This window comes from Dunckerocampus dactyliophorus, chromosome 3 (assembly GCF_027744805.1).
Source record: "Dunckerocampus dactyliophorus isolate RoL2022-P2 chromosome 3, RoL_Ddac_1.1, whole genome shotgun sequence".
Classification (NCBI taxonomy): domain Eukaryota; kingdom Metazoa; phylum Chordata; class Actinopteri; order Syngnathiformes; family Syngnathidae; genus Dunckerocampus; species Dunckerocampus dactyliophorus.
This window is the reverse complement of record NC_072821.1, coordinates 4,584,195-4,599,639: the sequence shown is the minus strand read 5'-3', so window position 1 is coordinate 4,599,639 and position 15,445 is coordinate 4,584,195. Positions and strand designations below refer to the sequence as shown.

The window sequence follows — 15,445 nt, the reverse complement described above, 5'->3', positions numbered from 1 at the left end:
GTTGCCCCCGCCCAGAAAGAAAGTAATTGAGCTCTATCAGTCTGGAAAAGGTTATTTAAAGCCATTTCTAAAGTTTTGGGACTCCAGCGAACAACAGTGAGAGCCATTCTCCACAAATAACCAAAACATGGAACAGTGGTGAACCTTCCCAGGGGTGGCCGGCCAACCAGAATGACCCCAAGAGCGCAGCGACAGCTCATCCAAGAGGTCACAAAAGACCCCACAACAACATCCAAAGAACTTCAGGCCTCACTTGCTTCAGTTAAGGTCAGTGTTCATGACTCCACCATAACAAAGACACTGGGCTAAAACGGCCATGGCAGAGTTCCAAGACAAAAAACACTGCTGAACAAAAAGAACATTATTGCTCATCTAAATTTTACCAGAAAACATCTTGATGATCCACGAGACATGCAAGTTATCGCTTGATTGCAGTTGTTGCTGCTAAGTGTGGCCCAACCAGTTCTTAGATTTAGGGGGAAATCACTTTTTCACACAGGGTCATGCACGTTTGTTTTTTTTTCTCCCTTAATAATAAAAACAAAATAAATTTAAGTAATTTAAAAACTGCATTTTGTGTTCAGTTGTGTTGTGATTGACGAATATTTAAATTTGTTTGATGATCTGAAACATTTATGTGTGACAAACACCACTGTATAGTACATTGTTTTTTTCTTCTCGTCTACATAATCAACCTTGACAGATTTTTTTTGTCTTGTCTGATTGATTATGTTCGCCACTTACTAATTTATTCACTGACTTCATCAAACCAAACCATCTTCCTTTCCCCCCTTTGGCACTTGCAAAAAAACCAAAAACAACAAACATAAACCTCCATTACTTTTTAGCCAGGAAGCACAAAGGCGACATGTATTGTTTTGATTGTTGTGCTTTTGTTGTGTTTTTTCTTTTAATTTTATAGGTAGAATGACGATGGCAAAACTAAACGTCCAAACGCTCCAAACACTGAAATTATATGAAACCACACCATAAAACAAATGTTACGGGAAAATGTTGCAAATTAAAAACGCTGCAATCACATGAAACACACACACTGCAGCGTTTATGTCGGGGATGTGCAAAGTGCGGCCCGAAGATCAATTTTTACAGGAGGATAAGGAAAAGGGCCACAAACTGAAATATTGACTGTATAACAACTAGGTCTGTCACGATAACAAATTTTGCTGGACGATAATTGTTGTACCAATTATTGCTGATAAACGATATTATTGTCAGCATAATTTGGGACCATTTTTTCATGAATGTAATGATAATATATGGCATAATAATGTGAGTACGCCATATCGGAAGCAATACGCTTGAATTTCTCAAGCGCATTTAACATTGTAAATGTCAAGAGCTTTTAAATAAAATAAATTAAACCTGTGCACAAACATGATGTAAAACAATAGTTCCCCAAAGTGTACTAATTAGAAAAACGGATTAGTAAACAAACGAAACGTAATGCGTATCATGGCCACTATGCCATATTTCTGATTTTGAATCACTTTTAGCAACATTGCGTGTGGAATACGCTATTTACGTTTAATGAGGTGTAATGTATGTCAGAGTTCGGTCAAAGTATATGTTTTGGATGCAGCAAAATGCGTTTGGTGCACAATGAGGTGTTCGGGAATCACAGCAGCTGAAACATACGTTCCATCGTTGTGTATTATTTATTTAATTGTCACAAACTTTTTCATGTCACAAAACAACAATGCGCAAACAGGCTGAAATTGACATCATGTGTGTGCACTCGCTGGCTCCCCGCCTCCCCCCACTGGGAGAAAGAGACTCAATGACTGACAGGAGGGTTTATTTAGTTTTGTTAGAGAAACTGTTTTCTCTTTTTGCTGCTTAAGTCACTGTCCCATGGCACCGTTCCGAAATGGTACAATCCTATCGTTTTACATAATTCTCTGCAAACCACCAATGAACAAACAAACTCAAACATTGCCGCTACACGATCTTTTCACTTTCCTTAGACGAATGTATATTCTCATTTGGCCATTTAAATCACAAAATAATCGCTCACCCTTCCCCAGAATCAAAAATGGTATGGTCTTGTTTTCTTACGGAATCCTCCGTAAACCAGAAAGTAGCCAGCTAGCTAATAAATTAATTAATTAATTTTAAAAAATTAAATGTACTTTCTCTTTTTGTCATTTCACACATGATGAAAGCATCCCCCCGTCTCAGAATCCAAAATGGTATGGCCTTGTTATTTTTCATGAAACACAATTATGGCCCTCTGCAATTTTGTCACTTCGTGAAGGGAATTCATGTGTTCTTCTTGCCATTTTAGTCACAAAAGAACATTTTGCGCCAGGCCATAATCCAAAACGGTACGGTCCTCTCATCCCCTCTGAACCAGGAAGCAGCTTGTTAGCTAACAAACAGACAGAAAAACAGGCACGCTGCCTTGTTTTCACGTTTGCATTTTCTCCTGCCGTTTGAAACACAACGCGAGGCTTCCCCCACCCCACAGTACAAAATGGTACAACCTCATTGTCAGACTTCATCATCTGTGAACAAGGACGTCACCTGATATTGGGGTTATCTTTTACAGTGGATGTCATGAGGTTGTAAAGGTGTACCTAATGAACTTGCCTGTGAGTACACAACTGCACTAACAAGCAAAAAGTTCAAATATAGAACAGAATAATGAATAGGTAGTGTGTTTTTGTGTGCACTGAGTTCACCTTTAAAGACGGGGCATATCTTCCACAGGGTGGCCGCCCCCTCTCTGTTGTACTGGCCCAGAGCCAGCTCCATGTAGAACAATGGCATTCCCGCGATGACCAAGAAAAGAATGTAAGGGATCAAAAAGGCTCCTGGAAAAAGAGATATAATTGCATTAGAATAAAAGACAATCATGTCAGGATAACACCCTGTGGAGGTGTGACACGATGAGGGAAATGACACAAGCACAATAGAATTAAGACCATAACGGAACAAGACCATTTATGACAATTATAAGCTACAGGTTGATGTTAAAATGAGCCCCCGGGGGTTGATATGTGTGTATGTTGAAGGGTGCTGGAGGGTGGGAGGTGTCCATCTTGACATTCTAGGCACACGTGCACGCATGCAACCAGACAGGAAAGACCTGGCGGCTATTTTCATGCAACACAAGAAAATGAGCTCTCAGAATTGGGTTGTCTTTCAGGACACATTAAGTACAGTAATGAATAGGCTTTTGCCCCGGGCAAATATGATTGACAAGCCCCCTGGGGGGCCCACACACCATGCGTAACATGTGGACTAGCACCCACCTCCCCTCGCCAATACACACCAATCAGTGTTTAGTAGCAGAGGAAACAGTCCAAGAGCGCAAACCAACACAAAGGATGGGAATTTAATGTTTGATCTGACAGGCTTACTACAGTCTACTTTCACATCGTCTGTCCAGCCATCTATCTGCATCCGTTCGTCCACCTGTTCGTTCATCCATCCGTCATCCATCCATGTTCATCTATTTGTCCATTCATAAATCTATCAATCTGTGCCCATTCGTCCATTAGTCCGTCCTTCTATCAGGAAATGCCCATCCGTCGTCTGTCCACCCAGCAAGCTATGAGTGTCCTTTTGTCCATTAGTCCATCCTTCTATGTATCTGTCTGACATTCTATTAGTGTCCATCCATCCATCAGTCCATCTCAACACCCTGTTCATTCATCCTTCCATCTATGTCTATCCATTAATCTGTACATCTACTGTATGCATCTACTGTATCTACTGTATGTCTGTCTGTCCGTCCATCCATCGGTCCATGTACATGCATTCCTCCTTCGGTCCATCCTTCAACAGTATGTATGTGTCTGTCCAGCTATCCATCTACCCTACAGTACAGTAAGTCGTCCATCCATCAGTTCATCCATCCATGTCATCCATCCATTCATCTACAGTATGTCTGTCCAGTCAGCCGTCCAGCCCTCCTTTGATGTTTAGATAGATTTATTAGCGTCTGTTCGCCTGTCAGGCCATCTATTTCCAGGCATCTGTCCGCTTGTCCATTCATCTATGTCTGTCCATTCGTTCATCCATCCCTCCTTTGATGTTTGTCCCTCCGTCCGTAATCTACTAAACCTAAATTATGCTTCATCGTTGTCACTACGCCAGCCCTTCCGAAGGCGTCTTGAGCCGTTAATAGCTCTTCGCGGTGACTGTGGTGTGACTTGCAATTGTTCGCCAAAACGATTCTCTTTGACTCACGTTTTAGCTTCTGGTGTGCAGTACTACTAACCAATGGTGACAGCAACATCCAGATCATTGCTGGAGTTGGAACTAATCGATGTGGAACATCTCCCAATTTTAAAACCAACTCCAAAACCACTTCATATTTACATAATATTCCGCTTGTCTGTCAGTCCATCTTTTTATCTATATGTCAGTCTGTCGATCTATTTCCATCCACCTACAGTATGGACCTATCTATCTATCCATCCATTTATCTATGTCTGTCAATCCATCCATCAGCCTGTCGGTTTGATTGTCCATCTATCCATCTAAGGCCATTCATTCATCTATCAGTCCATCCTTCCATCAATCTGTGTGTCAATCCATCCATCTACGTCTATCCATCCATCAGTCCATCTATATACTGTATGTCAGTCTGTTTGTCCATCTTTCTATCCGTCTATTGCCATTCGTTCATCTGTCAGTTCATCCTTCCATCTGTGATCTAACCGTTTTTTTGCTTGTCCGACATCTACACCTGTCATTCTATCCACCGATGTCTATCCATCCATTCTACTATGTCCGTCTGTCCATTCAATAATCTAGACAGTTAGTCCATTCACCCATATATGCCTGTTTTTCTGCCTACCCATCTATGTCCATTCATCCTTCCTTTGTTTGTCCATTACTCTGTCCATCCATCCGTACAACCACCCAGCTATCGATTTGTCCATTCATCCATCCATCAATCTCTGTGTCCGATTGTCCATCAGTCCACCCTTCTGTCCATCTATGTCACGACATCAAACTCATCTGTCTATCTATGCTACATATACATTTTCTACAGTATCTATCTAGCTATTTTTATCTATCTTAGCTGACACAAAAACGAATTGAGCCAAGTTGTTTTTCCTCTCCTTTTTAAGAAACAAAAAACCCACCATCTTTCTCAGTCAAGCCACTACATTTGGAAAACCACTTCAACGTTCATTTTATAGCCAATTGTTTTTACTAGAATGGGAGGTTTTTGTAAAAAAAAAAAAAAAAAAAAAAAAAAAAAAAAAAAAAAAAAAAGAAAGGTGCTGTAAACCCGTCACACTCTCCTGCTAAGAAAGCAAAGAAAGCACAGAGAGGGAAAAAAAACTGAGTCCGTGCCCAGAAGCCAACGAAAACACAAGGAGGCATTTGCCACTGTTTATGCAAAGATATTTTAATACATAAAAGCTGCTTAATAATGATAACAGTCGGTCAATAACAAATTGAGCTTCAAAAGTTTGTTTTTTTTAAATATTTGTAAAATGGATGTAATGCTATTATTGGAATTATTGAAATCCATTGGAACGATGGATTTAAAGAAGTCTCAATAATTAAGTAAGCATTTCAAAGTGTTTAAATTCATTTTTTAAAGTATTTTTAACTTCATGCCCTGCCTTTGCTTGGCGACCAGTGCAGGGTGTACCCCGCCTCTCGCCCGAAGTCAGCTGGGATAGGCTCCAGCATACTCGCGACCCTAGTGAGGATAAGCGGCATAGAAGATGGATGGATGGTTGGATTTTTAACTTTAGCAACCCCAAAAATGACAGGAGGCACAAACAAATATTTGTAAAGTGAAATCTTTGGCAAGCATCCCTGGGAGTGTCAATACTTTCTCACACGTTATTATTTTGTGGTTCTGTTTTGCATAGTCAGTAATTTAAGATAATTGCATTCAAGTATTTTGTATTTTTACCATGCAGTTTGAAGCATTTTCATTTCACGTGGAAAGGTCTTTCTTTTGACTAGACATAAGTTGTAAACCTCGGAGTCTTGTTCACGAGTGAGGGAAGGATGGAACGTGAGGTTGACAAGCGGATTGGTGCGGCGTCTGCAGTTATGCGGACTCTGCATTGTTCCGTTGTGGTGAAGGGGGTGCTGAGCAGAAAGGCAAAGCTCAGTTTAGCAATCAATCTGTGTTCCTACCCCCACCTATGGTCATGAGCTTTGGGTAGTGACCAAAAGGTTTTCTCCGTGGGGGCCTGGACTCTCACATTAGAGAGACTATGTCTCTCAACTGGCCTGGGTACGCCTCATTCCGCAGGGAGAAGCTGGACGAAGTAGCCGGGAAGGAAGTGTGGGCTTCCCTGCTTAGGCTGCTGCCTCTCGCGAGCCGACCTCAGATAAGCGGAACAAGATGAATAAATAGTAAACTGATAACATTTTCGTAGTTTAAAACTGGTTGCACCACCTGACATGGAACCTGTACCGAGGCCCACCCCTCCCTACATACAGAACACACGCTGTGTGTGAGGCCCCACAGTTCATTTTGCGCAAGGGGGCGCATTCTCTGCAAATGCACAAAGGATGTGCATCACAGCCATGAGGCATCTAACATCAAGACATACCGAGCCAGGAGAGAAAAAAAGACACCAATAATCTGACACCGCGCTCGTTGTCACAATGATTGACAGCCCGCAGAAAAATAACACAATAAAATGGCAGAATTTACAGACACACCGTGTAATGGCGTGGGTTTCATCCCATCCCCTGACAGTTTTTTTTTCTATTCTGTTAATTTTGTTATTTTGCCCTTCAAATAAATGGGCCCTCCAAATAAAGGGCCCCTATTTGACCAGGGGCCAGGATGTACCAACCTGTATGACTTGATCGAAGCTAATGTATTGTTATTCATATTTGAAAGAGAACTACAAAGCTTTTCACCTTTCATAAGGATGCAACATGCTGTTTACTGCTGTTATTAGTCACCTGTATAAAAAAACACCAAAACTTTTGGGTTGTGCCACCCATGATATTTGACAACATTCAAATTGCCGGACAAAATCCCAACAGCTTTAAAATTATTGGCATTTGTTAAATGATACCGTAATACTTTATTTGAAGTTTATTGCCATGAAGGTACCATGTTTACTGGTCATCATAGAGCCTTCATTTCCTGTGGACGGGTGTGCCACAGGACATTTTGGGGCAGGAGATGTCAAAACATTTTAAAAAGTAAAATTAAATGAATTTAGTAAAACCTTATTCAAACATAACATCATTTAGGATGGAAATAATGCACTTGGACACAAACATTGAGACTATGAATAACTCTTTGTTGTTGTTTCATCACTGAATGACTGACGCTTTATGGGATATTTGAACCGTGTAAACTTATAAAAGTCCATCCCAAAGTTTCCATGAGGCAATAGTTAATGTTTTACACTGCATCCTTATTCTGTCCATGAAAAGTGCCCTTTTCTGCACCTTGGACGCTGCATGTTAATACATAAAGGCTGAATCTAAGAAAAAAAAATCATATTTATGCATAACTTTACTGTAGCCCTTAAAAAGCTTCCAGTGTGCATATGTGCAGCATATATGACAAATATGCATGTTTACATGTAACAACAATACTTTCTGCACCTAACATCATATTATCTTATGTGTATCTTACTTACCCCCTCCATTTTTGTAGCACAGGTAAGGGAATCTCCAGACATTGGCCAAGTCAACCGCAAAGCCAATGACAGACAGCAGAAAGTCAATTTTCTTGCCCCATGTTTCCCGCTCCTCCTCGGACATGGATCCGGGCGGCCCCGCATGTCGACCGGGCGCCGGGGCGATGGACGAGCTGGTGTACTGGACGCCGTTCTGGTCCTTCACCAGCAAGAGCTCGACCTCCTTTTTCTCCACGTTGCATTGCTTGAGCGGGGCCACCGACGAGAGCTTGTGTTCGGGCACAACCTGGATGTTCATTTTGGTTCCCCCACCCGCTGTGCGCTCTCACCGTGGTGGGAGAGGGGCTGTACGTGTGTGTGTGTGTATGTGTGCGGGCGGCGGGTGCTCTCCACGGGAAACAGAGCCAGTGACACCGTCGCGTACATGGGCTGGATAGGGGGGAGAGAGCAGGTGGGGAGAGGGTTAGGTGGCCGTGCGTAAAAGTTGAGCAAAATTACGCACGGCAGCTACGGCTTTTAAACATTTTACGCATCATTATAGCAGGTCGTATTATACACGCTTCCGAGTAATATCAAAATGCATGCAATCCATAGAGAAGTCCTAACAAGCTATGTAATTCCGCATAAAGAGAACCACAAAAGTGGTTAATAAGCTGGCACCACATACTTGGTGGGTTTAAGTCTCCATGACTCGGTCCTGCTGCTGCTGTGGTCCAGATGCGTCTGAAGGGAGCTGGTCTATCCTGAAGAAACTTTTAAGACTCGCCGTCATCCAACCAGAAGACGCTCATTTAAAAAAAAAAAAAAAACGGGTTTCCTCTCCTCTCTTTTTCATGCGATGTATCCCAATTGGCCACGTTGTCTCCAATGAACGCGCTTTTTTGTGTTGCTTTTGTGCATTTGTTTTTGCTTGACTGTTTCTATAAATATGGTGTGTGTATTCTGCAAATCACCTGTAAGACTCGAGGGTTCCCCAAGCTTTGTCAGCACAAGATACCCTCAAATTTATGAAAACACGTGTATCAAACAATACGGTCTATAAGTAACAACTGACGACCCCTTGACTTGAAATTTCTCACACAGTTCAATGCTCTGCAGGACACACTGTAACTATCGTCACAAAATTTGGCACACACTTTTAGGGGACCGACAAGCACATGTGTGTAAAATTAGAGCAAGATTGGTTGAAAAACATGGTCCGTGCAGGGGCACGCGCGGGACTGTACAAGCCAAAGGCAACTTTTGTAATGATTACAAAGCTTTGAGGATATCTGCATTACGTCTCTGCTTGCATGTCTTCCAAGGCATTTTGACCACAATCCAATGGGAGCACCATAAATATCATTTACAGTCATGTGCCAAAAGTTGAGCTGGCCGCATAAGTGACAAGAGCAAGAAATACACGAAGATGCCTCCTCCAGAGTGACTTTAAAAAGCTTAAATTATACAAAAATGACTCCCAATTTTGCATTCAACCAAACTCGAAAAAAAATGTTACGATTCAGACTTTATCTGTTTCTTCTCTGCACTAAACTGATCAAATTACAGTTTTTCGAAGAAGCCGTAAAAGCATTGTGTTCCATGCGAAATTCAATTGCACATCAGCTTTTGCCAGAGGGAACGATTTCTATTAGATATGCTTGATCAGTTCATCCCATTAAAGTCAATGAATGTCCTCTTTGCTCTTGGGGGGTTTGTTTTATAAAAGCCTAATAGGCTTGGTTGTTGTGTTTGTGGAGATTGATTAACTGCAGCGTTGGCTGAGTAAAGGAACAGGTAACAAGAAAAGATCATATTACTGTTGTTGTGTTCATTTTCTATTGTGTGTGTGTGGGAGTGGGGGGGGGGGGTGTCAGCTGCACACAACAGAGCTCCAATGGATATTGAGAGCATAACATTTACAGTCATATGAGGCGCATTCATTGCTTACCTTGCTCATCCTCTCTTGTCCTGGTTTTAAGATTTGGGTCCCTCTGCTTGTTGACCTTCACATGGGAAGCTAATGAGAGAAGACATAGCACTCTTAGAAGTCACAGTATGAACCTCAGGAGCATTCAGCCGGGGCAGGGGGTCAGCAACCCACGTCTTCGGAGCCCCATGTGGCTCTTCAGCCTCCTTTTTGCGACTCCCTTTGCTGAGCTCTGTAATTTTAGGGGAAATGTGCATTTTCGAAAAGAATGTGAAATATTCAACTAACTAAAAGTCCGTGAATGCATCTAGACTGCGTTCTGACTGCTGATTGGATGAGCAAGGGAAGGGGAGGTAGGCTAGTGTAAGCAGTGAGTCTCACTGGAGAGAACAAAGGTGAGGGAGTTTGGAGTTGAGTCTGAAGTTACTGCACAGTAAAATAAAACTATGTAATTATCGAGAGCGTAGCAATATGTTTTATAACGAGAAGCTCGCAGTAGCTATGTGACACGCTAATCACCGAGGTGGTGACTCTGGGAGAGGCAGATAGTGTGCCGCGGGAGCTGACTCTGCATTGACCGCTTGTGACTGATGTAAGGCGGGGCGGACCTCTCGGCAGCAACCGCAGAACAATACATGCTTTCACTTTTACGTCTCCGAATACCCGTCCCTACATTTGTCGCTGGTCTCTTTTGGGGAAATAAGTCACCAAGAGGGTTTGGAAAGTCACCAGATTTAACGAGAAAATGGCCAAGTTGGCAATGCTGGGCTGCGCATGAGATGGGAAGGAGGGGGGCAGCCAGTCACAGATGGAGAATACAATACATGAAAGAATTGCTCATAAAAATATCACAGCATCCATTCTCGGAATTAAAAAATAAACGAGAATGGATCAAGCTCAAGGACACTTGCTGGGGGGCTGAGCGATGACCCGGTGGGCAGGGCAATTTTTTTTAATCCTAGGTCGGGACCTCAGTGCCTAGCTCATCTCCCTAGCTCATTTATGAACATTGTAACAAGTAACATTAAAAAGAGATTACAATTATGACAAGTCTATAAACTGTGTACGGTTTTGTGGCTCCAGACTTTTTTTCTTTTTTTTAACTGTAAGAGGAGGCAAAATGGCTCTTTTGATGCTAAAGGATCCCGGCCCCTAAGCTCGGGTCACAAACAACTGTCTTTTTACTGGTTTGACCCACATGATTATTTATACTGCACGATACTGTCATGTGCTTTGAAAGGTGCTGTCATTTCAACGGAAAGTCAAAGATACAACAGCTGGCACTCTTTGGGGGAAGAATTTCCGTAAGATTTTGGAGTGTGTCTGTGAGGCCTTGATAATGTTTGTGGTTAACCAAAATGGGGCCTTCTCCAAACGGCTCCCATCAAGTGGGAGGCAAATAACTCTCCACAATGACTTGGGATGATGATGAATTAAGATAGAAATACAGTAAGCCAGGGGTAAACTTTTGACATGATGGGACAATTTTTAGTGATCGATCATTGAAAAATGAGCTAGCATTAATTCATTTCCCTATTAATCATTTCAAAAGGGAAGCCACACTTTAGTGTGTGTCCTGCAGAGACAAAACAGTTTGTTCTAATCCATAGAGTAATCCCTCATTTATCGCAGATTCTTTATTTATAAATGGAATATTTTCATAGTTTGAGCATAGAAAACCTGTTCACAGCCTTCTAAATTTGGTTTTTAACATTATTAGAGCCCTCTAGACATAAAATAACACCCCTATAGACACCTTTGCACACTGTATTGCCCAATATAGTAGACATAATAAATAATATTAATAATAATATAATAATAAATAGACATAATAATACTTAGTAGACAAGAGAAAAGAAGAGTAAATAAGCGATTGAACTTCACTTTACCCACCCCACATCTACAGTAGGTGGTTTAACTCTGTCTTTGGTGGGAGCAACACCAACGTGACCAACACCAAAAACATAGACTGGGCTGAATTTCCACCAGAAATTTAGCACTAAAGACGCCTTGAAGATGACAAAATGTGGTTGTATTCAACATCCAGTCACTCGGAAGAGTTCAAATTTAGCAAAGTGGGGGACACAAAAACAACAACGGTAGGGCGGGAGGTTGCGAGATAACACTTACTTACTTACTCTTCTTTCAAATAAGTTGCTAAGTACCACCGATGTCCCTGCAGACGTGCTAAAGTAACAGTGTGTATTTTGTCGAGTGCTTTGAGCTGCGTTCAAGTCGAAAGTTCAAGTCGAGCCGATTAGCAGGGGTCAAACTTTGAGGTTTAATAACAGCGCCACAATGTGGTGTATTTGTCTGAAAAATAGTAGCACAGGCAACACTGTAGGGTTGCATGTTTTTACAAATTTTCACACTTTTGCGTGATGCTGTTCGGGAGTAAAACATTTGCTTACACGAGGTGTCCTAATTTTTTCACACGACCGTCTGTAGCAGGCCTACCGTTAGAGTACATTAACAACAACTAATCCAACTCACCCTCTAGACAAGGATTCTATTCTCAAAAAACAAACGGGACCGTCTCCCTCCTCAGCCTACTCACTACTCCCCCACCATAGCTGTTAATTCCAACAGTGTCAATGCTGTTGTCTAAGACAGTGATTCCCAACCAGGGGTATGCGTACCCCTAATGGTACGCAAGCAAATTGCATGGGGTATGTGGAATCTTGAATCTTGAAACATTTCATGAATTATTTCCAGTAAATATTCTCAGTCATTTCATATTAAGCCAAACAATAAAATGTAACATGTGCACTACAACTAGTGGTACAACAGTGGTCTAGGACACTAAGGGCCTATGCGTTGCTCAGCCTCATATCAACCAGAGGCCCAGGGATGGAGTGTTCTGGTCTAAAACAATAACTACTGTCAAGCCGCATAGATTAGTTAAGAGACGTTAGACTGTTTTTAACTGAGACGTGGTGCGAGAAAAACACAGCTAATGCGGTCCTGATTGATTCGAGTCCTCCTCAATCCAACTATGTGTCCGAAACACGACAAAACCAGAGGGGTGGGGGTGTTTGTGCCATATTCATGGACAGTATACTCACCCACAAATTGGAATTTGGACTTTTTTCATCCTTTGAGTATTTGTCATTCCAAATATATATAAAAGCAATCTGCCATACTTCAAATGACCATTTATTTGTTTTGTTTATTGATGATTTTACTGGATTACTTTCTGTTGCGTTCACTGATTTTGACTGTTTGGTCATTACAGGGGACTTGAATGTCCATGTGGATGTAGCCAATCACAGGCATGGTAAAGAACTCACTGCAGTCCTTGAAATGTTTGGTCTACAGTAACTCGGCATGTGAGTGACTGAGCCCACCTGTAGCAGAGGACACACTCTTGATTTGATCATTCCTCAGGGTGTTGCTATTTGAAATGTGAATGTTGTACATGTTGCTTTAGCTAATCTGCAGTTGTGGGTCTGCAGTTGTTCAGGGAAGACTGACTGCATTGCAATGACAGTACAGGGAAAGTTTATGGAAAGGATTAGGTTTGAAAACACCCCGTGTTCTCACGGTGATGATCTGTTGAGCTTTTATACATCAAGTGTTGCAAATGTCATTGCTCCTGTCAAGGTTAGAATGGTTAAAAGCAGGCAAAGGCCGCCATGGAGAAAAGAAGAGTCGGTCGGGGCATAGAAAAGGGAGTGCAGAAATGGAGCAAGTCAAAGCTCCAGGTTGGTTAGGAGATTTACAAAGAAAAGCTACGTGTTTCCAACCAAACCAAACCTTTTTATAGTTTATGGAGGGATTTTATGGGATTTTATGTAATGACTTTAGAACAGGGGGTCACAAACTTGCAGCCCATTTGCGGCCCGCGACCGGGCATCAAAGAGTAGTGTAACTGCAGCCCGCAACATCCGGGCAAGCTCAGTGTTACTTACATACAGTACTTAGAGGGGCAAGTAAACACCAACACTGAACTAACAGTGGTGTTATCACAAGGATGTATTGTGAATTGTATCGTATCGTGAGGTACCCTGAGATTCCCAGCCCTACTCCCAATACTTGATGCGGCCCAGCCTCACCCAGACTCTACCTCCACTGGCCCCCAGTGAAATTGAGTTTGAGACCCCTGCTTTAGAATGATTTCATGTTTTATTAAGTGATTTTACCCTTCTTTCCTGTAAAGCACTTTGAGTTACCTTGTGTACAAATTGCGCTCGATAAATAAACTTGTCAAAAGAAAGTTTTGTGGCAGCTTATCTTTGCCTCACAAATGAGACCATGTGAGTCCTCACAGACTCTGAAATTACCGTAACCACATTACCAATGAGGGTCATGGAATTAGCATGACGTACAGTATGTTTGTTTTTTCTCAAAACCATCTAAAGCTGGTGAAAACGTGTGGATAAGCTTCTCTTTATGCAGGCTTTTGCTGTTAGCATCTGTAAACATATAAGCAGTAATGTTAAGTCTCGGTTCCATACATGGACCGTGACAATAAATAACATGTGACTCAGGTGTCCACGGCGAAGGGCAGCACATCTGCAAAGATGCACTTTAAATCCAAACATCAAACGCAACCATTCTGTGAGAATGGCCTTTAAACTTATGACCTGTCTGGAAAAGTCCCTCCATATATATGTTCTCGGAAGGCTCCACCACCCATTCAGAGTCTTAGATAAAGCGCACAAGAGCTACAGTAATTATGTAGTTGGAATGGTGCCTTGTGATTAGGTACTGTAGAGGGGCACAGAAAAGGGAGGTTTAACAAGCAGGAAGATTGGTGTTTGTGCGCTGTCAGAGCGAGGAAAAGACAAGGAAGGTTTGACCGCTAGACACCTTTTACACCAAACACTCGCTGCAGACATTGACGCACCCAGACTATGGTTGGGATTTTTTGGGTGACAAAAATTAAATCAATAAAAATAATAAATACATAAAATATATAATGAATTAAAATTGAAATTAATTTATAAAAATGGGAAATAATTTATTAAATGGTGAAAAAATAAATTACATAGTGAAATGTAAGTTTAATAGTTATTTATTCATTTATTTATTAACTGACAAATGTATGTATTTCATGGCCTTTTTAATTATTTAATGACATCCACAGTTGACATTTTACATATTTACTTGCATTTTTATTATTATTTTTTGTCCAAATAACAACCATTTATTTCCTGAGTAATGGAATGCTGTGTGAATTAAATGAATGTCAAATGAGTTGACTTGGATAACGCAGCTGACAACGCAAATCACTTGTTAGTCATTATCAAACCTCAAAACTAAAAATAACGTTAGACATAGCAAGGTCAAGTGACAGATTTTTTTTTTTTTTTTTTTAAATTGGTCACATCCACTTGTTGCTAGGCAGAGTTCACGGGGCTCAATTATAACTGCCCTGTCGATCAATAAAAAAATGGCACACACAATGCTGTTTGAATGGAAATGAATGGAAATGACACCAAATTTAAGTTGAATGGAATCACTGCTCTGTATTAAATAGAAAATACTGTGTAACCTCTAATATTGGGCACGCCTGAGGTCGTACAATTCGGAATTTGAAAAAGAAACTTTAAAAAGTCCTATGAACCTTTACAACACGTCAGAGTTTGAATTGTACAAACATGGTCCGACATATCAGGAGTTCCAGCGAGCATCAAAAGCATCTTTTGCTTTTGCTTTGGCTTCTGGGTTAGACTTGTGACAAAAGAAGCAGCAGCCTGTTAAGATAAGAACGTGAAGAACGTCGTTGTCATAATTAATGAGGTGTGAAATGTCTCACAGTATTTTCCTGTTTGATAGTGGCTGGCTTGTTTTTACACTTGTGGGACAGTTAATGTTAAAACTTGAAATGCGTAAGCACGTCTTTGTTATTAAGGTTAAAACAGACAGACAGTTAATAGTTTGACCCTAGAACAGTTTATTCTATGAACATTTTAAAATT

At 41.3% G+C, this 15,445-nt stretch overlaps 1 protein-coding gene across 1 annotated transcript in view; it reads right to left on the bottom strand.

The window, feature by feature from the left end:
- slc6a2 (solute carrier family 6 member 2) overlaps positions 1-8,429 on the bottom strand; it is a 41,692-nt gene extending 33,263 nt beyond the window's left edge. The window contains exons 1-3 of the mRNA XM_054771351.1: positions 8,281-8,429; positions 7,614-8,042; positions 2,703-2,834 (exon numbers count right to left, since the gene is read on the bottom strand). Coding sequence (XP_054627326.1) covers positions 2,703-2,834; positions 7,614-7,911 — 430 coding nt within the window. The 5' untranslated portion in view covers positions 7,912-8,042; positions 8,281-8,429. The remainder of the gene's footprint in view (positions 1-2,702; positions 2,835-7,613; positions 8,043-8,280) is intronic.
- Between the last annotated feature and the right edge of the window lie 7,016 nt (positions 8,430-15,445).